This window comes from Paramacrobiotus metropolitanus, unplaced genomic scaffold, assembly GCF_019649055.1.
Source record: "Paramacrobiotus metropolitanus isolate TYO unplaced genomic scaffold, Prichtersi_v1.0 Parri_scaffold0000003, whole genome shotgun sequence".
Taxonomy (NCBI): Eukaryota; Metazoa; Tardigrada; class Eutardigrada; order Parachela; family Macrobiotidae; genus Paramacrobiotus; species Paramacrobiotus metropolitanus.
The window spans coordinates 1,594,644-1,621,731 of NW_026570223.1; the positions used below are offsets into that span (position 1 = coordinate 1,594,644).

The 27,088-nt window shown below is 41.9% G+C and overlaps 6 protein-coding genes across 7 annotated transcripts; 3 read left to right on the forward strand and 3 right to left on the reverse strand.

The window, feature by feature from the left end:
• Positions 1–220: 220 nt before the first annotated feature.
• LOC129595215 (choline transporter-like 1) lies at positions 221–6,736 on the reverse strand. The gene is made up of 13 exons (XM_055492147.1): positions 6,262–6,736; positions 5,762–5,904; positions 5,198–5,524; positions 4,607–4,779; positions 4,240–4,329; positions 3,557–3,705; positions 3,186–3,372; positions 2,896–3,115; positions 2,582–2,722; positions 2,074–2,189; positions 1,600–1,716; positions 1,328–1,473; positions 221–902 (listed from the first exon to the last, which is right to left on the reverse strand). The coding sequence occupies exons 1-13, from the start codon at positions 6,391–6,393 to the stop codon at positions 708–710; spliced, it is 2,136 nt and encodes a 711-aa protein (XP_055348122.1). The 5' UTR covers positions 6,394–6,736; the 3' UTR covers positions 221–707.
• LOC129595204 (TATA element modulatory factor-like) lies at positions 6,692–12,776 on the forward strand. Its single transcript, XM_055492136.1, has 10 exons — positions 6,692–7,078; positions 7,254–8,335; positions 8,517–8,620; positions 8,728–8,889; positions 9,119–9,322; positions 9,521–9,821; positions 10,116–10,436; positions 11,028–11,418; positions 11,826–12,175; positions 12,379–12,776. The coding sequence occupies exons 1-10, from the start codon at positions 6,874–6,876 to the stop codon at positions 12,529–12,531; spliced, it is 3,273 nt and encodes a 1,090-aa protein (XP_055348111.1). The 5' UTR covers positions 6,692–6,873; the 3' UTR covers positions 12,532–12,776.
• A 10-nt stretch (positions 12,777–12,786) lies between these two features.
• Positions 12,787–16,148, reverse strand: LOC129595231 (speckle-type POZ protein B-like). The gene is made up of 2 exons (XM_055492170.1): positions 15,658–16,148; positions 12,787–14,082 (listed from the first exon to the last, which is right to left on the reverse strand). Exons 1-2 carry the CDS (start codon positions 15,927–15,929, stop codon positions 13,140–13,142), a joined length of 1,215 nt encoding a protein of 404 aa, XP_055348145.1. The 5' UTR covers positions 15,930–16,148; the 3' UTR covers positions 12,787–13,139.
• A 759-nt stretch (positions 16,149–16,907) lies between these two features.
• Positions 16,908–18,263, forward strand: LOC129595251 (uncharacterized). Of its 2 annotated transcripts, none has more exons than XM_055492192.1 (3): positions 16,908–17,188; positions 17,367–17,413; positions 17,771–18,263. In XM_055492192.1, exons 1-3 carry the CDS (start codon positions 17,013–17,015, stop codon positions 18,004–18,006), a joined length of 459 nt encoding a protein of 152 aa, XP_055348167.1. In that variant the 5' UTR covers positions 16,908–17,012; the 3' UTR covers positions 18,007–18,263. The 2 variants fall into 2 exon arrangements, with proteins under 2 accessions (XP_055348167.1, XP_055348174.1); XM_055492199.1 differs by having other exon boundaries at positions 16,908–17,110.
• An 873-nt stretch (positions 18,264–19,136) lies between these two features.
• Positions 19,137–20,397, reverse strand: LOC129595241 (surfeit locus protein 4-like). Its single transcript, XM_055492181.1, is given in 3 exon segments — positions 19,137–19,452; positions 19,454–19,666; positions 19,668–20,397. Coding segments are annotated over 3 exon segments (855 nt in total). The 5' UTR covers positions 20,238–20,397; the 3' UTR covers positions 19,137–19,380.
• A 703-nt stretch (positions 20,398–21,100) lies between these two features.
• LOC129595224 (GRIP and coiled-coil domain-containing protein 2-like) lies at positions 21,101–25,409 on the forward strand. Its single transcript, XM_055492155.1, has 6 exons — positions 21,101–21,548; positions 21,862–21,921; positions 22,082–22,166; positions 22,725–23,263; positions 23,663–24,058; positions 24,354–25,409. Exons 1-6 carry the CDS (start codon positions 21,471–21,473, stop codon positions 25,092–25,094), a joined length of 1,899 nt encoding a protein of 632 aa, XP_055348130.1. The 5' UTR covers positions 21,101–21,470; the 3' UTR covers positions 25,095–25,409.
• The last annotated feature ends 1,679 nt before the right edge of the window (positions 25,410–27,088 follow it).

Sequence of the window (27,088 nt, forward strand, 5' to 3'; positions counted from 1 at the left end):
AAACCAATCCCAATCCGGCGGGGCGGAGCTGTGCGTATGGTTAAAATGCGCTGATTGCGGTGCGCCTAAAGCCACCAAGTTGCCACATTGTTCGCCCAATAAACAGAGATCAAGGCGTGTCTTAGCAATATTTTAATTTTCCGAGTGTTACAATTTCCACTTATCAGTGCATATGATCGATTTACGCAATCGGAATTTTTATGGAACAAAACGTGACACCAATTGTGTAAATCATTTGTTGAGGTACAGATCGCATAAAATTATTGCTTCGAGGGCCACACCTCATGGCATTCTATTAATTTGCACATAATTACAGCGTTTAGTTAATGACTCAAAGTACTTTACAGTATTTCAAGTACAGTACATGAGTACAATTAAACCTTATAAACAAATAGAGAAAACTGTACAGATTTCTGTTGAAACAATCTAGAATTCACCAATCAAAAACGTTTCGTAAGAATTTTTAAACAAATAAAAATTAAAAAATAAAATTCAGTCGTTGACCGGGATGGGCTGCCACCGGAAATGACTACGAAAGCCAACTACAAAAATGCAAACATGAAGTCCATCAAATGCACGCTAATATGTCACAGGCGAAAAACAGCAACCATAGGAATTGAGGTCAAGGATACAGGCTTTGGACTAGGGAGATTTGGAAACCGGGAGGTAGGAAGTGGTCGTAAAGGAAAGAAGAACCGTCAGACAGGTTATTCGTTAGACGGAGCCGTGGTTACAATGCGCGGCTTGCGGAATTTCACCGGCGCACTGGCCATGAATTCGCGCAGCGTCGGAGTGGCGAATAGTCCGGTTGACCGGTCAACCACATCCGTGGCGCCGCTCCAGCATTCTTCCTGGAGACGGATGTCTTCGCAGTAGCATAAGAAGATGGTATCAATCACCATCTGCAAAATATGTAATTTAAATTATTCGGCAATTTATAACGCCATTTTAATTTCATTCACCAGTCAGATCGAAAAGCTGTTACAACTTATTATTATTTTCAAATTATGAGAAGAAACAACAGTTTACTACAGCGAAATTTCCTTTGGTTCAACTGCTTTCCTTAAAAAACGGGCGACAAAAAGCAGACCGATGATCCAAAAGTAAAAAAGTGCAAAAACGAAAGCACAATGGACAACAATAAAAATCAAATACCCACAAAATTACAATTTCGCTTTTGCAAGGGATAAGTAGTAAATGTATTACAAAATCAGAACTGATGTCTTCCGTTGACTATTTAATATTTAAGATTTTTATGAGCACCGTGCAGGAATTTATTGTGCCTCATCTGTGACCACTTTTGACAGCGTTCAGCAATAAAACTCACCTCATACAAGGAAAGAACCGAATGTGCAATGAAGTATCCAAAAATGCAGCACAACAGAAGCGGTATGGCATACAAATGCAGCTGCGGGTCGTATTTCATACACACAATACCCAAAATAGCTAAAATGGCGGTAATGGCACACTTTCCTGTAAAGCGGAAAGAACCCATGTTAAATAAATATTTGAACAATTTATACTGGAGATCACAGGTTGAAAACCACATGATATACACTGCTGGTGGCAACGTTCCTAGGGTACATCATCGCCGCTCACCCAGAAAAAGAACGAAATCGCCTACACAGTTCACCCCCATCATCGGTAAAGCGTTATCGTGCAACAATGACCGGGCCTCCGCTCCAGCTGGGAAGAAGTTAACCGTTCCCTGGACCGCTGCAAAATGTCAAATTTAATCATTAATCCCTACTGTCTTTAAGCAATTCATCACTCAGCGCTGCGCTAACAAAAGTGCCACCCCGCAACAAAAAAATACTGAGGATAAAAAATTGAGATGAAAGAGAATTTAAGCGGAAAAGTAACATTAACTACGCACATGAATCTAACGTTAGATAACTGGCAGTGTTGAAGGCTTCCTTATGATGAAGTCATTAACTGCACTACGACCGCGGCACCAATACACACAGCTGCTCATACTTTCAAAAATAAAGTACGAGTATGTAAAATTTGTATTAAATACGAAACAGCTTGTGTTGCCTTCACAGTATTTACCGCAGTACGATAACTAATTACCTATGATGGCATATGCATTGTGATTCAACTGCCCAAGAAACCGATCGTAAATCCACCAGCATCCACCGCAGCAGCGGTACGTCGCATCAGAACAGGATCCATGTCTCCGACGCAAACTGAATAACAGTTTATAATTATGCCGCCTTGATCAACAAATCTGGCATTCAACACTCACATAACACTCAACAGGTAGCAACTAAGAACGCCGTTGACTTTTCTCTAAAAATACGTTTCTCGCAGAATAAAATGTGCGACAACAGTGTAATAATGTAAGCGGAACTGAGCGTAGAGTAGTGGCGTTCTTAATGATACTAGCCGCAATAACGTCAAGGAGATGCGACTATTTCAAAACTTTCATTAAGAGCAAACGTTAAAAAAAGGTGAAATTTTTCGTTTTTGTGCGTGCCAATCAAAGGCCAGCGGTTCCGAAAACAGAAAATTTCCCGGAGAAAAGATACGGACATGTTGAATTTCGTTGTTTATTTCAAGCGGGCGAAGGTGTACTTACAATCTTCGGCAATATTGCACAATCAAGCGTGGCACTTTGAAAATGGTAATCAGGAATGATCCAAGAGCAACCGAACCGAGATGATACCAAATCAACTGGCTGATGGAGGATAACACCGGACTGGAACATTGCTTTTTATCCCTAAAACAGTTCAGCATTATAGCCATAATCCACTGCACAACCGTGTGCAACAAATTTTTCAGACTATAACCGCAAAAAAAAACTTTCCACTAATGTTCTTTTTGGTGAAAATTTTATATTTTTCAGACTTCTTAAAAACAATACAAGTCAACAAGAAAAAGGCCAATATTTACCTTTCAAAATACCACTTGGAAATAGCACCGGCTACAACCAGCTGCTGACAGGCCAGAATAAATTCGCTAATCCAGATTAAGGCCAGCACGTAGAAAATCCACATAAAACGCATCGGCGTCTGCTGGTCATACTCGATCACCGTGAAGGACGTGTCGGGTATGGCCACCTTGGCCGACAAAAAGTCCACCGTAATCTGCTTGCGCACAAAACGCGGAATCTCTGTGAAAAAAAGTTATTCGTGAATCATGACAACGCTTTCAAACGGATGGTGCCATAACGAAGACCATACCGGAAGTCGCCAAGCAAAGCATCACGCCGCACCATAACATCAGAAACGATCCCAGAATAAGAAACGTCCACACTGGCTGCAGCAGCAGAGACGGTATCCCGCGAATGCACACCGTGGCCTCCTCGTACATGCGGGTTACATAATCGATCTTCAGCCGAATACAGATCGGCATAAGAAACAAGATCACCTGAAAATAGCAGATATGAAACAATTCCACGCGCTCGTGCATATCTGTCCCAATGTTTTTCAAAATATTACACGAATTATGTTACAATTTTTCCGAAACCACAATCCAAGAAACCAGCTTATATAATACGTATGGAATTTGCTACGGATGGGAAAAATGAATCAATCTATAATCCCATACGTACTGTAAGGGCAGTCGCCAGAATAGCAAACGTCAAGAGGATAATCTCGTTTTTGCTTTCCTCCTCCAGAATGTCGTACTGACCAAAATACAGCCGAGAATCTAGAGACTGTTTTAAACTGCTCCATGCCCACCACAACAAAGCCGTCGCCACTGCAAGAATCAGAAATAAACAGCACAAACGGAGTACGGCGAAACGGACCGAAATGTTAAAATATAAGCCAGATACTGAAAAATTCCGAAGCTGAACGAACAGACTACAACGCAGCAATTTTAAAAAGCCAATAAGATGCTAGTCCTGTTGTCTGCTAAAAATCAAATTACGCAGTTTACACAAATCAGCGATTAATCAAAAGTCACTAGAACGGATTGTAGCCGGACGTGAAGACGGTAAAGCGATGATACGAGTAATCAGCTCATGTCATACACTGTACTACACCTGTGCTACATCTCCCGCAAACAGTATACCGATATGCAATACAAGTACAGCAAAAAAGCAGTGCAAAAAAACCAGGAAACAATTTACCGCTAGAAACGCGCAAGAATTTAAAACGAAAAAAAATAAATAAATAATTTTATTCCAAGTTTCGCTGAATTTTTTCATTTTCTTTTGACAAAGAGATAATAATTAGAGTAAACATTTCCAAACATAAAGAAAAGTATATAAATATCGTAACTGTGGCTTACCCACGCTGCCCAAGCTGACCAGGATCAATATGACGTAAATAATCGCAGCTGTCCAGTAGTATAAAACCAGCAAAAGTACTCCCGATAGCACTGTAAACAACATAACTATTACGTACTTGCATGCATACACCGATTACCATTATCACACTTCAGTTCCTACCGTACCGGCACATTCACGTACTTAATGAATGCCGGACGAATTAACAGTGGACTCAAAATAGCAGTCAATATTTTAATATTTGCTTATCTATAGAAAAACCAATTTTCACGGATACGAAACCACCCATGCTGATGCATACCGTGAGCCGGTGTGAAAAGAGGTTAGTCAAATACACCGGACAAAAAATCAACGGAACTGATTATTTACCTAGGGCAGCGAAGGATAATCCAATGACTTCACGGTAGCTGGCATACAAGTCGGCCAGAATTTGCGAGAAGAAATCGAAGCTGTTCAGGTAGGCGTAGAAATCGTACACCACATGCACGTCGGATGTTGACAAACTGGCCTTGTCGGGAACGCAGCGTCGTAACACGGGAAAGCTAATACAGAATGCATCAAACGTTATTCGATCAGTGCACAATTTTCATGCTAAAAAATTATTTTTTTTTATCGATTACGATTCTACTGCACCCAACACAACAAGTAATCCCATGCAAAAATTCGATAAAGTCAGCTATTGTGGCCAATTTATGCCTTTTATCATGACATATTTGAAGAACCTTGCAATCTAATAATTCAACAAACTAAAAGAATGATATGTATTAAAATTGTGAATAAAATTAGAGCTGTTAGACAAATATTACTGCGGTTTTCTTGTGAAGTTGTTAATCAAGCGAAAATCAAGTAATGCAGAAAAGAATTAACTAAAAAATTTGTAAAATCTCAAAAATGCATTTTTTTACAAATTCAAATATAAAAACAAATCCAGATGTACGAAGTGCTTTTATTTCCCGATACCTCGGTTGAACCGGTAATCTGGGACAGTTCCCATATCCCTCGCGCCACTGGGCGATTTTTACGAGGCATCCATTCACCCCGTAATTCGCAAGGATCTCCACCGCGGTGGCATCGCGCCGTAGCGCCGCACATTCGTCGCTATTCAGAAGGACGGTATCGCTCTTCCCATATTCGGCTATGGAGATATCATAACGACATAGCGCGACGCCTTCACGTCGCCCATAATTCTCTAGATCTTTCAGTGTGGAGAGAGGGCGATCGGGACAGCGGCTAACACAAATCTTCAACGAATCCCGTGGATTGTTGATATCGAAGGAGAAGACGTACCTAAGAGCGGCAGTGAGATAATATAAGGAAAATAAAATATAATAACGGTCAGTGAAAAAATCCATCAAATCTCAGAAATGCTTCTTCTGAATGCGGTCTACAATTATAATTAATTTAGGCATTACGCACTCAGATTGAAATAGAGAACCCTGTTAAAGCCATTAAACTGCGTTAGACTATACCATAATTGAAATAATACAAACTATAACTGAAACTGATGTGCAATTTGAAACTCACGGTTTGTCCCGTAAATCCAATCCCGTCAACGTGCGATTATCAATGCGATCATTAAAAATTCCGCAAACATTCCCGAATGAATCGTGTCCATAGAGCAGTCGAAACGGCGATCCGAACACTGCTGCAAGAATCCCTCCGACAATCTGCAGTCACATAGGCAAAATTCAAAAAGCCATAAAACTGATAAAAGCAGAAAGATTCTGTGGCATCACCACAGGATATTTGATAATACTTGAAAGTTATTTCCATTTCGCAACGATACAAAGCGGAGTATCCTCATGTTTTAATTCCCATAATTAGCATAATACTCGTATTTTATCCTAAGACAAATTCTAGATCTGCCTAGTACTGTAATCTGCGCTCATCCAAGGAGAAAGCAATATGAAATAAGGAGAAGAATTTAGAAAAGCTTTAAAGTCAAATATTTTTATCCAGGAGCAGCACAGATCCCAACTGCAAGAATTTGTGCAACTTCTCCACTTTAAAGTTATGATACGTACCAGAAAAATGACGAAAATCAAGAATACGAACAAGCACGGAAGATCCGTGCAGCGTCGTGGTCGGCTCTTCAGATCATGATAACAAACAGGTCCGTCCAACTCCTCTTCCGAACCAGCTACTCCACTAACCATTTTCTCCAAAAGTCAAGGTATAAATCATGTAAACTTTTGTATACAGACTCTAAAACTGATTCAGAAAATATATCTTTTACAATTGTACCACATCAAGTGTAAACCACAACACGGATTATCGCAAACGATAACGCCGCTTCTTTCCTTTTGAGCCAAAGATTATATCAGCGGAATGATTTCACCGTCTAGTCGCACGTCGCAACCGCACGGAGACGACGTCAAGAATCAAGTCATGCGAGAGCAGACTTGCTCTCGTCATGCCGCTACTCCAAGACCGAGTCACTGCGGCAGACAGCACTCTCTGTGGCCTGTGCAGCGTGTCAAAAAAAAAACTTCAGCAGCTGAAGTTTAGCTGTGCTATGGTGCTATACCCGATTTTTTGTACTGTTTCCCACATTTCTATCTTTTCATCTATTATTATCCATAATCCATATTTATCTATTTATCATTTTTATGCCCTACATCGCGAATCGTGCATAAATGAGTTGGTTCGGGACAACAAACTGGGAAACAATCGGCGGATCTATTGCCAAGACGGCCAAGAGCGCGCTGAAACAAGCCCAGAAAAACATCGATAAAGTCCTCGAAATTCCTGAAGTCCATGTGGAAGCGACGGATAACACTCCGAAAGCGGAGAATGGAACAGTTTCTAGCAGATCTGCAACCCCCACTTCTAGCGTCAAGGGTAATAATCAAACTAGTTCCAAAAATAAAAATACTGCCTCCATCATTGTTGCTTACGGAATTTTTGCGGTCCACTCTCTGTGGTGTTGTACTACGCTTCCGTACTGTGCTACCGATACGCACTGAATGCGCCGTGTTTATTTTCGACTTTTCCTCATTTTCGATTTTCTTTGCAGAGGAAACAGATGGATTCTTTTCCATGTTTGGCGTTAACAGCCTCAGCACTGTCACGAAAAGCTCATCGAAATCCTCCCTAAACGATGACACTCCCCGATCCCTCCAAGAGCCCTCGCTGAGTCGGCGCGCCAGCACCAGCTCATTATCACGACTACGTTCCGTCGACACTTGGTCCACATCGGAACTGCACGCTGTCAGCGATGTCACACATCCGCCCGATCACTCTGTGGAGATTCTAACTTCCCCTCCCGATAACATCCTGGATAATCTGGTTTCCGTGGACTATCTATCCGTTGAACCGGTGTCCCATCATCCTCCGGAGAAGGACGCGCTGGAAGAAGCGTTGAGTGAGGATAGTGATAGTATGATGCCTGTGAATATCTCGCAAGGGAGATTGGAGATCTTATTTCATGATGAGGAGCCCGCGGAAGAGGTGGACGTGGTGGAGACGGCGTCGGACGCTCTCGTAAACATTCCCCTCGATTTGTATGATGCTTCAGCAGCCAGCGAAGAAATTCCGTTACAGCAAACCCACGCTCTCCTATCGGAGAACAGTTTGCGGGAAGATCGCAGTCTGCTGGACGTTAGCTCGGAAAATCTGTTTGATAATGCATTTTCGAACGGGTCGCAGTCTGTGGATGTGCCTGATGGTGTGTGGACCGATGTGATATCCGATTCCGCACCGTTTGATGGGAGATCGGTGAATTTGAATGATTCTAATCCAGTGCAAGATGTACAGGCTCAGACAACAGTTGATTCTAATGCAGTACAAGATGTACAGCCTCAGACTACAGTTGTAAAACAAGATATAGTTGAAACTGACAGTTTGGAAGAGCCTCCGAAATTGGACCCGCTTATACAAAAGGAGGAAGAACCAGTGGAAAATACACGGACGGATGAGAGAGAGCAAACTGAAACTGATTTTGCGGAGAGTAATTCGAATTTTGTGAAATCGGAGTCTGTTACCGTTGTAAGAAACGACGAAACGGGAAGTGTTGAAGAGGATAAATCTACTGAACGGGAAATTGATCTACAATTCAACACAAATATTGCTGCTACAAATGATGACGCTTCCAGAACGGTGGGTTTTCCGAACATTATGTGTTAGTGAAAATTATTTTGAATTGCGCATTAATATTATTTCCGGTCATTATCGTTATTCTCGCTTTTTGTGCATTCCTTAAGATCTGGTTTTGGCGTTTTTAGGCCTCTCGCTTTGATCTGCAACGATTGTGTCTAATCGATGCTTTTGAATTTGACAGGAGCTGGAATCGTTGCAGAGAATTATTGTCGCTCGTGAGCAGAAAATTGCCGACTTGAATTCTGAGAGCGTGAAAATCAAGGAGGAAAATGATAACTTGAAAAGGTTGGATATTGCTTATACTTCTTGTTAGTATTTTGCTTTTTATTACGACACTGCTTAGCGGTTAGTTGGGAATCCGGGAATAGATGTAAGTCTATAATAATTTGCAGTGAAATCGCCCTTTTGAAAGAGTCGGCTTTGGAAATCGATAGGAACAGAAATGAAATGGCAGATCACTTTGCTCAACTGGAACGGAAACTCCAAGCAGTGAATGATGAGAAAAAATCCCTTTCTGAGCAGCTGAAGTTAACTAAGAATGAACTATCAAACAGGTAAAAATGCGCAATTTGTGTTAATGTTAATGTAAAATATCGTAGTGTATCGTAAACAATTGAGGTCCATGAGTATTCTTACAAATCTACACTGTAATTTTGGGACGAATGCACTTTGGTTTGAATTTTCGTTTTCAGTATAACTTTTTGGCTATGACTTTTGTGGAAATACTGTTGTTAAATGGTAGGATACGCATTTGATCTGTATCATAATCATGATTGCTTTCAGGGATCGTATGAAGAACACCACAGAAAACATTTCCGGTGGTCAGCTTAAAGACGTTTTGCGGCAAGTTGAGGAGAAAGACGTCCAGATTAAAGAATTACTAGAAGAGGGCGAAAAATTGTCGAAGCAGCAGTTTCAAAGCAGCAATCACATTAAAAAACTCCGCGCACGCCAAACTGAACTGGAAGCCGAAAACGCCAAGCTCAAGTACGTCGATACGCTTTTACATAATCGCTTTGCCTGGAGAGAAAATTTAAAGTTTCGAAAATATCTGAAAACGAAATTTGCGGGGTGGTTTAGCGTGGCACGATTGATAAGACAAGAGATATAACAATGTAATAATTTTACCCAAATTCGTTAGATCATTTGCAATTTTTTTGAAATGCAGATATATTTTCATTTTAGGAACGATTTAGATGACAGGACTAACGAAATCACTGCACTAAAATCGACATTATCTCTGTCGGAAGATTTGGAACAAAAGAATGCTGTGGCGAATCAACAGTCAGCAGCTGCCATGGACCGATTGGAGAAGGATTTATTGGCGACAAGAAATCTCAACGAAGAATCCAAGTCCAAAGTGGCATCGCTACAAAGTGCTCTTGATGTAGCGTATAAAGAACTGGCTGAATTACACCGACAACGAGCAACTCATGATGGACAGCTGCATGAAACGCTGTTGTCTGCGGAAATTGCCGCCAAGGAGGTAAAGGAATAATTGTCCCTATCGTGTCGTGCTGAAATGATGTGGGGCGCCAGGTTATCCGCAATGTACATACAAACCGTAGTATTGTGTCACTGTTACAAAGGTCCGAAAGTTTGGAGCATTCGATAAGTGCTTTACACATCATGAAACGTACAAATAACTTTCGATATGCTTGCTTTTTTTAGCTGTACTTTGCTTCCTGCAAGATTGCATAGGCGTTTTATATGCCTTTTTCGTTTAAAATGTTCAGGAAAGAGGTGGTCGATGACTGTACTTTATTTTTTCAATTTTTAGGAGCTGCGTCAAGCACTCGACTTACAACGACAAGAACTAGTGCGCGACCATGAGGAGTTAACCGAACGCGTAGAAATTCTGCAGAACAACGTCAGTCGTCTGGAATCCATACTGAAACGGAAGGAGGAGAGCTTCCGGGAAGAGGTGGCCGACTATCAGCATCGCCTGCAGGAAGCCATAGTCCGTAATGAAGAGCTGTCACAGAATCTCGCGCAAGCCACACGGCCACTGATGCGACACAATGAAACGCTGCAAAAACAGATGACCGAACAAGCGGCCACGTTTGAGAAACTGGAGCAGAATTTTACCAAGCGCCTGCAGGTAAATATTTCTGCTGTGTAGTTCAGTTATTTTATTAGGTTTTCAGGTTGCGTGGATATATGCGGTAGACTGTAGAATATGACAGCTAGAAAAGCTGAGGCGTTATCAAATCCGTAGAGTGATAAGGAAACCGCATTTGTTAAAATTAACGTTAGCGGGAGTTTTTATGTTGTTTTTTGCATTTGATTTTGTTGTATACTTTGATGTGGAATAGCGGTGTTATATGCTGTATTTATTTCTATCAGGTTTTACCTCCATTATTAGTTGTAGCGTAGCACAAAGTTTTCTGGTGATTAATTCTCGGTGTTGGAAACTATTCCTAGTTTTTCTGAAAAGTTTCGTAGTGCATTGGCTGAAAATTGAAGTGGACCTGTTTTCGCACAGATATCAGATATCCTGGCTGAAAGGCAAAGGAGTAACTACTTTTTTTTCGTAAAACACTACTTTTCGTAAAATAATACCGATACCTGACTAACAGAATCAGAATGAAGATTCACAAAATAAAGTTCGGATATGCTTTTGGTAAAATTTGGGACACCTTCTCTAGATGAAACGAACAGTACGGTACTGTTTTTTTATTGCATACCTCAGGAATCTGCAGCGCAATTATCAGTGGCTCAGGAACGAGAACGTGCAGCGGTGGACCGTCTAACCTCCTGTCAAGCAAAACTGCAGGCCCTGGAAGCACAGATGACCATTGTCCGCGAGGAGCGCCACAGTTTATCTGCCAACCTGGAAGCGGAGAGTGGGCGCTGTCGTACCTTGGACGCCAGAATGGGTGAGCTGGAGAAAGAACTAGATGCTATGCGGAGTAGTACTAATGCCGAGTTGGGGATTTTACGACGGGAAAAACAGCTGCTGGAACATCAGACAGCGCTGCAGAAGGAAAATGTGGAGATGGAACGCCGCAAAGTGGCGTCCCTGACCGAGCAGATTAATGAACTGAAAGCGACATTGCAGAATACGAGTTTGTTGGATGGAGGTACGTAATTGCTCGTTTATTCTTTTTCTAGGTAAATGATGCTTAATAGTAGTAGCACAAAAAATCAAAACGGATTTCATATCACAAAATTTCGGCCATATTATTTTGCGAAATCGTGATCAGTGTAGTACCGCCAAATATAATCGTAGCAGGCTGCATGATACAGATTACGAATCATAGGATGCCGTTATGAATGGCTTGTAGTGTAATGACTACTGTGGTGGAACCATGTGGGTGGTTGTCAATATGAGATGCGAACTTAACAGCCTTAATAAAGTAGAGCAGCGTTATGATAATGTTCAAGAATAAATTTTTTTTCCAGTTTGATAGGACTGGACTGTTGTTTTATACAGTAAAGTTTTCTTTGGGGTTATTGAAATGACCTTTGTAATGTTGCGGTTATTCAGGGTTATCTCAGAATTTTGCTCATGGTCCCTCCGTTCGCCGCTCGGACTCCATGAGCAGCCAGCTGAGCACGGCCACGCTGGAGCCTGATGGTCGATGGTCACCCAGCAACAGCAGTCAAGTGGCCAGTTCGTTGTACGATGTTCTGCGGGGCACCGGCGCTCCTTTCATTGACTCCGTCCAGTCACAGCTCAGACTCAAAGATGGCGAACTGCAGCATGTAAAGAACGAGTTAAAACAGCTGGAAATCATGCGCCAGACTCTGTCGGATCAGTTGATTAAATCCGGCGAAAAGGCTCAGGAGATGGAGCGTATGAAAGTGGAAATGGAAGTTTTGAGAGGCGCTAATACAGTAAGAAGACTGTCTACTGCATTGAATCGTTAATTAAACCTGTCAAAATATTTTCTGTGTGAGAATGACCGAAAGCGATTTCATGACTATTGGTTAAGTTTTGTTGAACGTACATTAAGGTTTTGTTTGGGCAATACTGTCGTCTGTTATCAGTCAACTTTGATTATGCGAAGTAATCAGTAATTAACCTTTTTCTTTTGCAGGATATAAATCACCGCTACAACGCGATGCTGCAGATGTACGGCGAGAAAGCAGAAGAATTACAGGAACTGCGTCTGGATTACGACGATATGAAGGCGCTCTATAAATCTCAGATTGATGCCTTAACCCGCATCAGCAAAGACTCACTCAAGTAACAAACAGTCCGTTTTGTAAATTATTCCCGCCTTTCCGGTTGAAATTGTTTTTGTACCACAGAGATTTACTGCTGCGCTAGAAGCGCTACAGTGTGTTTGGTTTGGACAAAATGTCTTTTCTTGATCTGTGATTCCTTATTCTAACGAGACGAATTTATCTGGTTTACATTTTGCAGTTCTGTTAGCATGAACAATTGGCTATGTTTTTATTCGTGTAAATAAAAATCAAATCGGTCGAGAATTTACTTCATAAGATCCATTAAACTGGTATTTATTATTTATAATGGCCTAATATTAGTTCTATTCCATTATTTTTAGTAAAACCGTACAAGAGTACCTTCTAAGCGACGGGTTCCTAACATGACATCTAACCGAGACACCTCCACAAATCAAAAAAAGACTGCGGTAGCGCAAGAGAAGAACTTTCGCAGCAAGAAAGGGAGAAAAACGTAAAACCGCCTAGCACAAACACAGTAAAGAGAGACAAACCAAAAAAAATCAAAAAGAAACAAACGCGCTACACTCATGTTTCTTCCAGGCTGATCTCTTTTTCCCCCGAGCACCTCCACGAATGTTTATAACGATTATAATTCCAGCATGCACGCCGTTCAAGCCATCGACTCCTGTCCACTGCCGGCCTCCGCTTCCCTTCCCGTCTGCATATCCAACAGATCCGTGGCCAGACCGAAGCCTTCTTCAGAGTCCTTCAGCTCATTCCAGCCGGGCGTCTTAATCACACTGCGCAGATTGGCCGCAATGAACTGCTTGGATTCCCGCTTCAAATCCTCGGCGTTATAGTTGGCCGCCAGGAGGAACAACTGGCAGGCGTTATCCGACGCCATACGCTCAATCAGCTGGAATTCACAGGAGCGCTTCAGATTATCAATCTGGTACTTGTCAGCGGCCACCAGCAGATCCTGCACCGCCGGCACATCCCCGGTCCCGATGACCTTATCCGTGTACATAAACTCCAACAATAATTGGATGATATTACTATCATCCGGCAGATCCACCGTGGCCTTGTTGTTCTCCTTGGTGGGATGGTTGAACATGGCCTCAAAGTATTTGGACCGCTGACTGATGATCAGTTTGTGTGCGCGATGCTCCTTGTTATCCTTACTCCGTATCACAACATCCGACCCGCGGCCACTCTTCAGCAGCTCACCAAAATCCACGCCCAGGGTCGCGCGGGGGATCTCGATGCGGTTGACGGCGTTCTCCACCTCCACCAGGATCTCCAGATACCAGAGGATGCGGATGGAGTCGTTCTGGAGGAATTTCTTCTCATCATCAAACAGATCACCATGCGAGATGAACTCGGGCCAGCCCCAGCTGAAGTTGTCGCGGGTGAAGCAGTCCACTTTGCCCATCTTGGCCGAGCGCTCCATGGTCTTGAGGGCATCGTGGATGTCGTCTTCAAAGGAGAGAATCTTCCCGCGGTGCTTGGCCTGCACATGGCCCTGATTAGGCTGATACACGCACAGGTAGGCCGAGACGAAGTTGCGCTCGGGGACGTCCCGGTTAAATCCCAGGGGATGCACACGCAGATACCTAATATCAAGACAACAACACCCGTCAGCATTGTAATCACTGTATTTCTTTCCGGATCAAGTAATAAATTCTCTCCATCCAGAAAAAAAGATCAAACAAACATTTTAATCTACTGTACGGGTATTGTGTCCAGTCTCTAATATTTCTTATAAACAGGATCGAGAAGGATTCAATAGATGGCAATAATCTGTGATAAAAATACTTCAAGTAAAAACACATGGAAAAGCATTGCACAGTGGGACGCACATCCGTTAACTAATCTCTAACCACACAATTACGAAACCACGGAATATCTCATAATAAACACTATAACATTATGAATAAATACCGCAGCTGCAAGTCATGGAGCGCGTCAATTAGTGATATCGCAAAGTTCGCAAACCACCTCGCATAAACCAGCATGTGGACTAATAAGAGACAATAACATTAGAGTTTTAGTGCAATACCAACTGAATGAAATATCACTGACAAGAGCTAATTAAATACCCAATCTCTCAATGAGGTCAATTCATGTATAAATTAATTTCTGGTCACCTCCGTCCCTGTTCGCAAATTAAGTACAGTACATAAATAGCAACCGCGTCTCAATATTTTTATTACTATGAAAAGTAAAACTTATCATACTGCAAAACAATACTTTGAATACATTCTCCTGCTAAAACCGCTTTTAGCAAAATTTTTGCGTCTTTTTTCCTAGTAGTCTACATATTAAGGGCATCTGGAAAACAAAATACTTCAAATCATACAATTGATTAACGGTAATTCGAACTGAACGAGGAATGTGCTAACAATGACGAGAAGGAAAGTGTGAAAGGAAAAGCGTCATTTAAATGAGTAAAATCAAATGCTAATGACCCTAATTAGCATCCCCACCCCTTTCACCAGTGCAAAGAACAAGTGTGGCGCGTGATGGTTGTTTGTTTTAAAATCCGTCTTATCCGTGAAATCCAGAAAATCTCCTCCACGCCTTGGAAACCTCACCGTCGCGATAGGAATCAGTACAAGTGTTGACGCTCATACGCCTGTCAGATGCAATCACACACACCCGAAAATGCAGTAAACAACAAAATAGATCATCGGAGCCCACCCTGCTGTAATTTTTCGGGTCATAAAGCACAGAGAAAAACTTATCATGTACACTGCACATTTTCAAAATAATCAAGCCCAGTCACCAGAAAACACCGTTACGAAACGCAAACAGCAATATGTATGAGCCCCCTCTTGAAAATTAGTTTTCTAACACATGATTGATTCCAACACACCGTATTCCATCACAAATACTGCTGATCTGGGCAGAAAAAAACGCGACAGACTGTTGCAACAAAGTAAAGTACCCGTCAAGAATCAAGATCCAATTATCCAAACGAACTGAGCGCAACCAGTAAGCCTTCTGTACGGCTACGACCGACAGTATAGTTTCTACAGCGCATTATCACCCAACATACAATTTAAACCTGCATCACAACAATAATTCAAAACCCATCATGCCATCAAGATGTCGCGCTCAAATCCGTTTTTAACATGAAAGATAGATGTAAATGGTGGAGGAAAAAACTAAATAACACACAGACTTACCATTCTGTACCATCAGGTGTGGTGAATTTGGGGGATTTTATGGATTCATCCTTATCCTTAACGAAGGTATAATTACTGATTGTCCATAAATAATGGCATTTAATAGTCTTAATGATTGTCGTGGCATGGTAACTCAGAGAAGCATTGGCATTGGGATTGTTGAAATTTTCCGGGGATCCCGAACTCTGCGATAATGAGCGTCCTGTGCTGGGATTAGTCCGTCCGTTTCCGTTACTGGATTTGACACTTCCTCCTCCTCCGCTGGATGCCATGTCTTTCCCTGCCCTTCACTTCCGTATGGCAAAACAGAGTAAAAACACAATTATCCTAGCAAAAATATTGAGCTACTACAATAAAGTATCAAAACCAACGTGAAACGCTGGTGCGAGAGTGAAAGGAAGGAAAAGATCGCTGCTGAAAATTGAAATGAATGGCCGTCGATTTCAAATGCAATGGATTCGAAAAATCTCTTTCAGCATAACACGACAGACACGCTCACTACTAGGCCAACTCAAGCATGCCACAGACAACTTGCTCTCTGTGCAGTGTGAGTCATAAGCGGAAACGGTGGACGGCTGCGTCAGTCAGCTAATCCGTGCCAAAAATCCTTTTCGTCAAGTATTTTTCCTAAACCCGGGCCTGTGGTCTGGATCGTCTGGTTAATATGAATAATCCACTCTGTAAGTATTGTGTTCCTGTGTTTTCTCGGAAATTACTTCTAATTTTCGTTAACGTCAACACTTGTACACTGGCATAGAAGGGCGAAAAATAAGTAGGAACACATGCGACGGCTGGTTTGCCGACACCCGAATATGGGCGGTAGCCTTAGAGACACATTTTGCAAAACTATACTCAACGTCGAGTCGATATTCAAATACGTAAGCCTTTAATTTGGAAGTACTTGTTAAGATTTTGTCTTCTCGGCTTAAGAATTGAACTACCGACAATAGATATCGATTAATCTACCGACAATAGATTAACTGTAATCTGCAAGCATTATTTTTCGAAGTTTACAATAATTAATAGGCTTAAGGCCGCTTAATAGCAGCAGTTTCGCAGTTTTTGTCTGTTTAAGGATTTCTTCGTTAATTTTTTTAGAGCTCCACCGTAATTAATAATTATTTTAAGGAAAATTAACCGTTAGGTACAACAAAACTGGAAGTACTATATTTGCAAGCGCAGTTCTGTTTCTAAGAAACACAAAAGGAAGAAACGTTAACTTGCATACGGCTACTTTTGATTATCGACGTACTCGCAGTATTTGTGCAGTAATGCTTCCATAAACGCAGGAGACTGTTTCGAGTAAAACGTATAGTAGTGTAATCTCACAATTACTGGAGCAAAATAAAACTGGAATGGAGCAAAATAGCAGAACATTTTTTCGGAAAGGCCCAGAATTCTGGAGTGACGATGCCATTTCTAATAAGCAGAAGGAAGTGCTAGCGAAAGTTATGTACGATGTAAACGCGGACGACGAGCGGTACCTGCGTGTCCATCCGGAAGTGGAATACATAATTGCAGCAGTTGTCATGTGAAAGTGCAGCACCTGTAACAGTCCCTTCTTCCTGTGGTTTAGCTACGACCTAATCCAGTTGCCTACTTGCGATCATGAAATTCACTGCTTATTACCGCGCGATAAAATAGTTAATTAGCGCGCTAAACGAAATATGTATAGACAGTTTAAGCAACGATTTTCTCAATTTTTTCAGGGCAGCTACCGAAGCTAAACCGGATAATCCTTTGCTGTTTGCTGTGGGTAGGTTCTTCTATTTTCTATGAAGTAACGATTATCCCGGATTCCCGACTATCCGTAAAACGTATATTATCCGTATATTATGCACAATTTACGTAGAAGTGTATTTGCATATTGTGCAAAAGCCAGATTATTTCAGAAAAAGGTCCAATACAAAATACTTCGATCATTAATGCTGGTGCGAACCGTTGTGTCAAATTGTAAAGATGATTTTCCGCATGTAACCGCACTTGACCGTATTCGGAGTTATAACTAGTATAAAATATTTGATCTTTACTTGGAGTATAAAAGTAATAAAACGTTATGAAATCAATATGACATTGTGCGCTTTCGACGGTGTTTAATATTTTGATTCCGCAGATTATTTGGCGAGTGACCACTTGAAAGAACGCGTCATGGAGCAGGTTCGAAAATATCGCTTGGACGAAACCGCACACCGACGAATGCATCAACTGGAATATGCAGGAAATGTGCCCTTTGATACCGAGCCGGCTCTCATCCTGGGAAGACCATTGCCCAGCAAAGCGATCGACTCGTCGACCACAACCAGACCGCACCGGCTCGTAAATCGTCTGGCGGAGTATCAAGTCGTTTAACGTAGAATTTTGTTGACTTTGCCAAAATGTAACAATCGAGAAAATGCAGACGAGTTTCATGTGGGCAGAAAACTGGATATTTGATACTTTTACTAAGTTCTGCTGATGTTTCTCGCGCTTACATCGTGTAAAGTACCCTCTACCTAGTCGCACGTCACGTATGCGTGCCACGAGTTGTCGAGTTTATTTAATATGTTATCGTTACGAATTTCACGGTGTTGATTCTGCTAGTAAGTACGAGTAATAAATAACACGCAACCCGGCAGAAACATAATTATAACGTTATTCCAAATTTCCAGTTTACAAGATTTCTACGAAGACAATTACAGTTCTCGAAACGCTGTGGATAGGAGACATAGTAGCAGTAATACATAGCACTAGCAGCATCTTGTAGACTTCATAAATAAATACTGAAAATAAACCGTACATTTCCTATACGAGTAAATAAAAAACTGTATATTCTCTATATGTAAGTAGTTTCTATATGTAGATGCACTGTGCTGAGTGCTCAAGCCATTTTTATTTCACCTTTCACTGATATTCTATTATTTGTAACCGTTTTTATATGTACTGGAAAAAAAATTGACAGCGAAACATAATTATATTAAATTTCTATTTCATCTTTCGATGAGGTTTCAAACCACTGAAATTGTGTGCATATTTCGCGTGCTTTATTACAATTTACAACCAACTCGAAGCATTTATCGTTTTCTGTAAGTACAGTAATAATAACACGCAACCCGGCAGAAACATAATTATAACGTTATTCCAAATTTCAGTTTACAAGAATTCTACGAAGACAATTACAGTTCTCGAAACGCTGTGGATAGGAGACATAGTAGCAGTAATACATAGCACTAGCAGCATCTTGTAGACTTCATAAATAAATACTGAAAATAAACCGTACATTTCCTATACGAGAGAAAATAAAAAACTGTATATTCTCTATATGTATGTAGTTTCTATATGTAGATGCACTGTGCTGAGTGCTCAAGCCATTTTTATTTCACCTTTCATTGATATTCTATTATTTGTAACCGTTTTTATATGTACTGGAAAAAAATTGACAGCGAAACATAATTATATTAAATTTCTATTTCATCTTTCGATGAGGTTTCAAACCACTGAAATTGTGTGCATATTTCGCGTGCTTTATTACAATTTACAACCAACTCGAAGCATTTATCGTTTTAAAATCGAAGATATACGAAAACGGAAACAGCGGTCATGCTTATTCAGCACAAATAAATTTAAAATCTTCGTGGCAGAAAAAACTCTGGAAAGAAAGAAACCCATTAACATGTTAAAAATCCACCTACAAAACTGGCCACAGACTGAGTGAAAATTCGAAACAGAAAAAAATCTCCAACATTACTACCAGTCCTTCTTGCGGTTATCCACACTAATCTTGCCCGCACCGATCGTCACAATCAGCAGCAGTCCCCCCGATGACGCTCAGCGTCTGGAAGAAATCATACTTCAAAAAGTCGCGCATGGGACGATTGGCCGGTATCATCCAGAACGCATTCAAATACAGATTCCAGAATCCCAACCATAATACCAGGACGAAGGCCGACAACTTAGTCTTGTAGCCAATCGTCACCAGCGTCATGAGGATGGACCCCACCACGGCCTGGATGACGATGCCCGGCGACAGCTCCCAAATGCAGCAGCGTGGCGAACATGGCCACGAGCAGGACGCGGCCGATCAGCTGCAGCCAGTTCTCCGCGTTTTTATTATCTCCGATCGTGGGCACCCCGGCCATCAGAGTGGTCTTGCCCTGCTCGGCCCGTGACTCCGCCACCAGCAGCAGGAGACCGCCGGCCAGCGCCAGATTCCGCATGAGAAACTGCACATCCCACAAGATCTGGTAGGCGATGGTCTGCATCAGGACGATCCCGCATAGAATCCCGCAAGCAATGGTCACATGCTTGCGCAGCATAATCATCCCACAGGGAACCAGCTGGCCCAGGAGATTGGTCAGGACGAAGAGCGTGGAGATCCAGTAGCCCCAGTGCCATGTGGCGTCCATGTAGGAGCGCTGCTCATTCCACTGGAACCACATGCGGATACCGTCCTCGACGAAGGTGGAGATTAAACACAGGCGCGCGATATGCGGCAAGACCAGTTTGGTTTTGCGGTAAAAGGTATCGGAGATGTCCTCCAGTTTGTCCAACCAGATGGCCTGCTGGCCCGTCCGCCGATTACGCGAGTCCAGGAAGGAAGCCATGTTTTCGGGAAAACCAACGTCAAAATATATTAAATCTGAATAAATATAAAAGAATATATTCCGGTTTTTTTATGTTTTTGGCCAGCCGCTCAAACTGGTGCGAGCTGGCTGCGAAATATGGAAATGAATTTTAATGAGAATAATGTTTTGCGAAGAAAACTGCAGTTGGTTTTTACCTACGTGTCATTGGTAATTGAATAATGCGGCGCTGCGCATCAGTTTCGGGTGGGTGCTTCTACCAAAAAACGGCATGGTACAGCGAGATGCTGTGCAGCCGTCGAATTTCCGAATAACGGTTAGGTGAGGGGTAGGCGGAGTCATAACCGGAAGTGCGGTCAAATCAGCTGGAAAACAATTGCACTTTGCGGCTATGGAGTCAAAACCTGGAGTGGCTTCCACCGGCCAAACTGCTGAACATTTTTTATGGGTTTCCTCCACTTTCCTTGTCTTGTTTCTTAGGCGATTGTTCCCAAGCACTTTTTATTCTGTTCGTAGACTGCAGTTTTTCTGTTTTACTGATACTGCTGTGTGCCGCTGCACAGTCTGCAATCTGCATGATATGCAATGCAAGCTTATAAGCGCTGGCAGCAGCGCAGTTTACGCCAATAGAATTCCTAATATCGAAAATAGAAATAAATGTTTTTTTTGGGTGGTCAGTAAAAGGAAAGGACAAAGACAATTCACAACAAGTAACAAAACACAATCAAACAAACTTTCAGTTTGACAATTTCCACTTTTGCAAAGTCCAACGAGAAGTTAACACCGGGCACCGATACCATTCCATGGATCTGAGCATTCCATTGGAAGTTTAATCATTCCCACTGCTTTCTGTTTTGAAATTTCCACGCTACACACGTTGCGCAGTTTTTTAGGACTACTAAGTCACTAGTGACTACTTACTTCGACAGTGAGAATCTGGGAAAATCGTGGTTTCAACTGGTTTGCCTATTTTTGGACTTTTTTTTGTGGATGTAGAGCAGTGTTTTATACGTTTCCTCAGCAGTCCGTCTGAAGGAATAATCTGAACTCCGCCGATAAATTCATGATAGATTCTGTCGACGTTCACGCGAACCCAGTCAACATGTAACTTCGTGTCAGAAAACATCGCGTGATGCATAGTCATGGATTATTTTAGCTCTGTTCCGATAGAAGATTATCTATGAAACATGAATTAACTGTTAACACAGAAGTTTTCGCTGTAAAGATCCTCCCAGTCCTGTCAGTAGAATTGGCATGGAGAAAGAAAGCGAAAATGGGGAGTCTAATCAAGAAGAGCGCAACCAGAAGGAGCCTGCGAGCGATGTTAACAACGTAAGGGTTGAAATTTTGCGTTCATAACTTTACATTATAATCGAATACGATGACACATCCATATTACAGTATAAAAGTTTGTTTGTAAAAGTTGTGTTAAGGGTATGCATCAATGTTGCGGTTTGAAAATTGTAACCAGTATTGTCGACGAATTCTTTGCCTAATCTTCAGGCTTAATGGAATCCTTTTCACATACTACGACGCTATGCATACGGTTTTGTTGAATTTTTTGTATTGGTGATTTATGGTATTTGTAACTACATCTTAATCAATGACTTTATTTTAAGAAACGTACGCTGTTGATTTTTTTCAGGCTCCCCTTTCAAATCCTGCTGATGGACGAAGCACTCCGGATCAGAAAAAGAAGATTCCGGTTAGTTGTTGAAAGGAAATATCATGTGTTTACTCTCGCTGAGTTGATCACTCTACAGATACTGTACCTAGTCGATAGCCATCATTATCTGACGTTAATGAAACATCATTTCCGCTGCCACTTTATATCGTTTCGTGTAATATCCTTTCGTATTTTTCAGGTGGAATCGCTCGGAAAGGACGAACTGGTTCAGCAATGCAAGAAGCAAATGCTCTTGCTGCAGAAGATGAAGGCGCGATATGATGGTAAGGGAAGGCTTCCGTTTCTCACGCATTCGTTTTTATGCACCAGCGGTGTACAGTTTTAACTGACAAATTGTAAATCTGGGCGAACATTCTGTCCGTTAGTTACTGAACTTGAGAATATGAAAATTCAGGAAATCTTTCTGTGCTTAGCTGTAAAATGTAATAATGCAACCAAAATTACCGCTCGGCAGTTTTATTTTACGCATTTTGTTTATTTGCGCCCAGTATTTTTTGTTTACCATTTCTAAATGCCGGTTAATGGACCAGTGAGATTGATGCGATTTTTATGCAGGAATCAAGTTAGTTACCTTAATCATTTGTGAGTTGTTTTACTTGTTCTAATTATTGGATACGCGTATTTTATGTTTAAGTGCATATGGCATTTGCTTGTGTAAGTTCGTATAAATAAAAAACAGTTTGTATTGATCAACTGCCAATGAAACTTTTTGTAACAAATTTGAATGATTGAAAACTGGAATATAACGTAGACACGGTCTGCGCTTTGACTGAGTGTGAGTAATCTTGTGATGGCAGTTTCACGAATCGCCATTGTTCCAGATCTGCAACAGAAGCATACCGATCTCACGCAGCAGCACGATACCTGTACCCAGCTTGCCACGGAACACCAATCCGTCCTCCGTCGGGTATCCGCCCTCGAAGCTGACCTCAAATCCGAACGGGAAATTCACCGTAAGACCAAAGAGCAGGTAGCCCGCCTCTCGCAACATTCCGTCGCCGAACTGGAAATCCGCGATTACACTCGCACCATCGACCAGCTGAACGAGAAGCTGACAGTGAAGGATAACTGTCTGGTGCGCGCCACGGAGCAGCTGCATAAACTGGAAAAGCAGGTGGAAGAAAAGGATGCCATGATCAATGAGCAGGATTCCCGTATCATGCAGCTAGCGGAGCGCTGTTCAGAGTTAGAAGTCACGATTGTGGAAAGTCGAAAGGAATGTCTGGAACGCGAGAGGGAGATCGGTGCGCTACGGGATGATGCCATACAGCTAAAGGAACAAATGGCAGCTTTAGAGGGAAAGATGTCTGATCAGGAAAACAATCAGTCTGAGATAGTTAAGAATCATTCCGAATTACAGGTACAGTAATTTTAGAATTTTATATTGGTCTTGGTGGTTGTTAAAAGTTCGGTGTTTTATTTAAGTAATGTTTTATTTAAGTCAATGTAGGTGCAATCATTATTGTGTTCTTTCGAATTTGTCGTACAGCAGTTTCTTCCAAAGCGTCCTAATATTTTTTCTCGTAATGTGTTTATTTTTTTGGTTGCTTATTCCCAAGAGAATTTTCATTCAAAATACATATATTTTATTAAGGCTTGCTTTCGTCGTGTATCTGAGGGATTGTATTCTTGATTTCTTACTTATACGCTTCACAACAATGCAATCCAACCATTGCTTGCTGTACAAGCGGTAAACGGCCAATGAACTGAGGATCTGATGTATTGTATTGTTTATTGATACTTTGATCGCGTGTTGTAGAAAAACTTGGAGGTTGAGCGGCGACTGGTTGCCCAGAAGAACACGGAGATTTCCCGCCTAACAGTTGATCTGTCACATACCAAAACCCAGCATGAGCACATACTGAAGGATTTTGAGGAGTACAAAGTGCGAGCGCAGGCGCTTCTAAAACAGCAGAAAGGCTCGAGCGATCGAGCCACCCATCAGAAGGAGCTGGACGAGCTGACGGGTCGTATCATGGATCTGGATGCAGAGATTACAACATTGAAGATACAGAACGAGGATTTGTCGGCGGAGTTGAGCCGCGAACGGCTCGCGACGGAGGCCGGCAAACGGTCATCGGAAGCCGAGCGTATCCGGTGGGAAAACAGTCTTCTGGAATGCGAAGAGCGTATTCGGGCGCTGGATTATGCGAAAGTACGTATATTAGTTGTGGTTCGAACAGTGTATTTTCCTAAAATGGATATTTATGCAGAAGCGCAGTGAAATGGGTAATAGGTAGCTTATAACTTTATACAATGTTGTTCGTTGTTTTTAATGCATCTCGACTTCGTTTTTTTGTACAAGTCGGTTTTTATTATCTGTATTGTTACCGCTATACTTTTGTGCTGCCAAATTGGTTGTCACATGTTTTTTGATCTGGCATTGATAGCAGCACTAATCCAGCGACTCAAGATAGTGTGAATTGTTAATAATTGTTGATTTGTTTTAGGAATCCGCCCATCAGGATTATCGGAAAACGCTCCGACTGCACGAATCGGAGATGTCCGCTTTGAAGGATCTCCATGCATCGACCAATCACAAACTGTTGGAAGAAATGCGTGCTCTCCGCCAGGAAAACGAATCCCTTCGTCACAATCAGCGTCCCGCGACGCCGGTGGAGAAGCCCGACTCCACGAACGATCCTCCGCTACGTCGCAGTGAATCCCTGGAACTGAACGACGTCTTCGATACCGGTGCACCGGACGCAGAATCCTCGGGCTCATCGGAACTACCATCATTCCATCGCACCATCAGTGTCTCTGCTAGTGAGATTGTCGCCGTCCCACCGCTGGAAAAACTAATCGCCATCCCTCCTTCCAGCGCCGACCAAAATGACCACAAGCGGATGAAGCATTTATCGGAACTGCTGCACGAAAGCGAGAACACCAATGTCCGCTTGAGTGAGCAGATCAAGGTGCTAAAGCATGAGCTGCGGAGGACGGAGAGTAATACGGAACGAGAGAAACACGCGGGGTCGATGGAATATTTGAAGAATGTTTTAATGAAGTTTCTTACGCACCGGGTCGCACAGGCCGAACAGGAGAAACTGATCGAAGTGATGACGACGATACTGAAGTTAACGGTGGAGGAGCGCCAGCAGCTGGCTAAGGCGGGAGCGGCCAGCTACATTCCGGAGAATGTCAGGGCGTGGGGTGCCTATTTGAATCCGTGGAAAGGCAAAGAAAGTTGAGGAGCAGTGTTTGGTGGTTTTTTGGTACGGTGAGGAAAAGAATGTTATCGCGGATGTAGGTCGTCTTTCAGTTTGCGTAAATGGTTAATTTTCTAGGGATATCAGTGCCTTATTGTGAAATTTGAAGCTTTTTTGTTGGTGTGAATTCAGAAAATATTTATGTGCTACCTTTCTGGGGCTTATTTTGTGCTCAAAGAGCCACCTAGTTTGGTAGATTGGTCGCTAATCTGTTGATCTAAGCTTTCAGTTTTGTGCTAGTGAACTTGTACGTAGTTACTATTAAAGGTCAACAAGTGGAATAGCGCAAATTGCTATTATTGACTGTCATTAATACCGCAATCACTGTCCGACTCCGATGTGCGAAAAGTTCAAATGTACCTATTCTCAAAAATCTGGAAAAACAGAGTGAAAAAAAGTACTCCTACAGAAAATGGGAACAAACACCGATGACTGAACAATATACTGTACCATAGACATAATAGTGTACAATACATATTATATACGCTAGCAAACTGTTGCAAACGCTGCTGATGTTAAATACGATCTGCATGCTGCAACTGTAGGATTAACTATTCACTGCCGCTGTGGCGTCTGTAGTTGTAGTCACCAATTTTGTTGGCCAGATCCCGGTCAGGAAAATGTCCCAGGGCTCGCTCCATGGAGTTGTTTTTATCGGGATAGTATTCGCTCTGCGCTCGTTCGGCATCGCATTCTTCGGCATTGATGCCCATGATATCGCCAATCGGCCGGCCGCGATTCATGTCGGACTAAAATCACAAGCATATGCTGCTTCCATTTCAAGTTGTCACAATCATCAATAAACTAGATTTTATTTCGGATAGGCGAATTATTTACTGTACGTTGATTTTCCCGGGAATCAAGGATAAGCATCACAATTTAATTCCGTAATTAATATAAATACCGGTAACAGTCACTGTGTCAGGAGAGTCAGGCCACAAAATAAAATGCTGCTGTCAGCAACTAAGGTTTTAATTAATCATATAAATACGATTAGCACTGCAACTGGGCACAGACACGTGCACGCAGTTATACTTTAACTTACCGCGACACCGCGAAGCGACGCTAGTTCATCGGGCTTTGCTAATTGGCGATCCATAAATAAAAACTTCAGGAAATTTGAGGTTGATAAAACTGATTAAGCGTTGAATCGTGCAGATATTTCGGCTTGCCCCTAATAATTTAACAGAATAATTACAATTCGCAAAGTTGCAGTATGAATTTGCTTACGAGCACTACCAGCCAGCTTATATATTGCCTTTTGATCTATAAAATTTTTGCTGATCTAGATATGGGAATTCTCCATGTTTATATTTTATTGTTGGCTGTACATGGCTGATCAGCTGAGACACCATTGCTTGACCTTTCGCAGATTCATACTCATTCAAATGTGGGCCTGCTATTTATAATTCACACTTTGTTCGTGTCTCCGACTCTCCTGCATGCACTTATTAACTGGTTCATATTTTCAACACATCTAGCATGCATCTGCCGGCACTCATGTTCCTAAACCGCGGCCAAAGTTATGTAAATACTGAGCATTTAATAAGCGTAGTTCATTCAGCTTCCAGGTCTCTCGCACGCGCCAATACAGCATCATGTCAAAATAAGCCTGTGCCTTATCAATGTGCAAATGGGCATGTGCCTTATCGGTGTACAAATATTTCCGTAAGTATCACTAGTTGTCAGTTAAAAAAATCTTCCATACTTCATTGGCATAAGGAAAAACTAAAACAAAAGTAAAAACGAAATTTCCGCGATAAGACATGCGAAAATGAATTAGGCTGTAAAAAAATTAGCCAAACAATTTATTGCACTTTCTCGAAGAAAGATTGCAAATTCTTCAGTATAACGCTTTCTCTGTTAGGAGAAATGAGCTTCCGGATAAACGTAAGCGCCTTATTGGCAATGGCCTGCCAAATCGGCATTTGACCGGCATGTTTAGCATGCAGATAAGCCACCAATAACAGCGTAGC

Bases quoted from the DNA above. Each gene is read 5' to 3' on its own strand.
- LOC129595231 (XM_055492170.1), bottom strand. From the start codon at position 15,929: ATGGCATCCAGCGGAGGAGGAGGAAGTGTCAAATCCAGTAACGGAAAC. The intron at 14,083-15,657 runs GTAAGTCTGTGT...TCTTGATATTAG, and splicing joins ACACCTGATGGTACAGAATG to GTATCTGCGTGTGCATCCCC.
- LOC129595251 (XM_055492192.1), top strand. From the start codon at position 17,013: ATGGAGCAAAATAGCAGAACATTTTTTCGGAAAGGCCCAGAATTCTGG. The intron at 17,189-17,366 runs GTGAAAGTGCAG...CAATTTTTTCAG, and splicing joins ATAATTGCAGCAGTTGTCAT to GGCAGCTACCGAAGCTAAAC. The intron at 17,414-17,770 runs GTAGGTTCTTCT...TTGATTCCGCAG, and splicing joins TCCTTTGCTGTTTGCTGTGG to ATTATTTGGCGAGTGACCAC.
- LOC129595224 (XM_055492155.1), top strand. From the start codon at position 21,471: ATGGAGAAAGAAAGCGAAAATGGGGAGTCTAATCAAGAAGAGCGCAAC. The intron at 21,922-22,081 runs GTTAGTTGTTGA...CGTATTTTTCAG, and splicing joins ATCAGAAAAAGAAGATTCCG to GTGGAATCGCTCGGAAAGGA. The intron at 24,059-24,353 runs GTACGTATATTA...GATTTGTTTTAG, and splicing joins GGGCGCTGGATTATGCGAAA to GAATCCGCCCATCAGGATTA.
- LOC129595215 (XM_055492147.1), bottom strand. From the start codon at position 6,393: ATGGTTAGTGGAGTAGCTGGTTCGGAAGAGGAGTTGGACGGACCTGTT. The intron at 2,190-2,581 runs GTAAGTACACCT...ACTGTTATTCAG, and splicing joins GTGCAATATTGCCGAAGATT to TTTGCGTCGGAGACATGGAT. The intron at 1,717-2,073 runs GTAATTAGTTAT...GACATTTTGCAG, and splicing joins CAATGCATATGCCATCATAG to CGGTCCAGGGAACGGTTAAC.
- LOC129595204 (XM_055492136.1), top strand. From the start codon at position 6,874: ATGAGTTGGTTCGGGACAACAAACTGGGAAACAATCGGCGGATCTATT. The intron at 7,079-7,253 runs GTAATAATCAAA...TTTTCTTTGCAG, and splicing joins CCCCACTTCTAGCGTCAAGG to AGGAAACAGATGGATTCTTT. The intron at 8,890-9,118 runs GTAAAAATGCGC...GATTGCTTTCAG, and splicing joins AAGAATGAACTATCAAACAG to GGATCGTATGAAGAACACCA.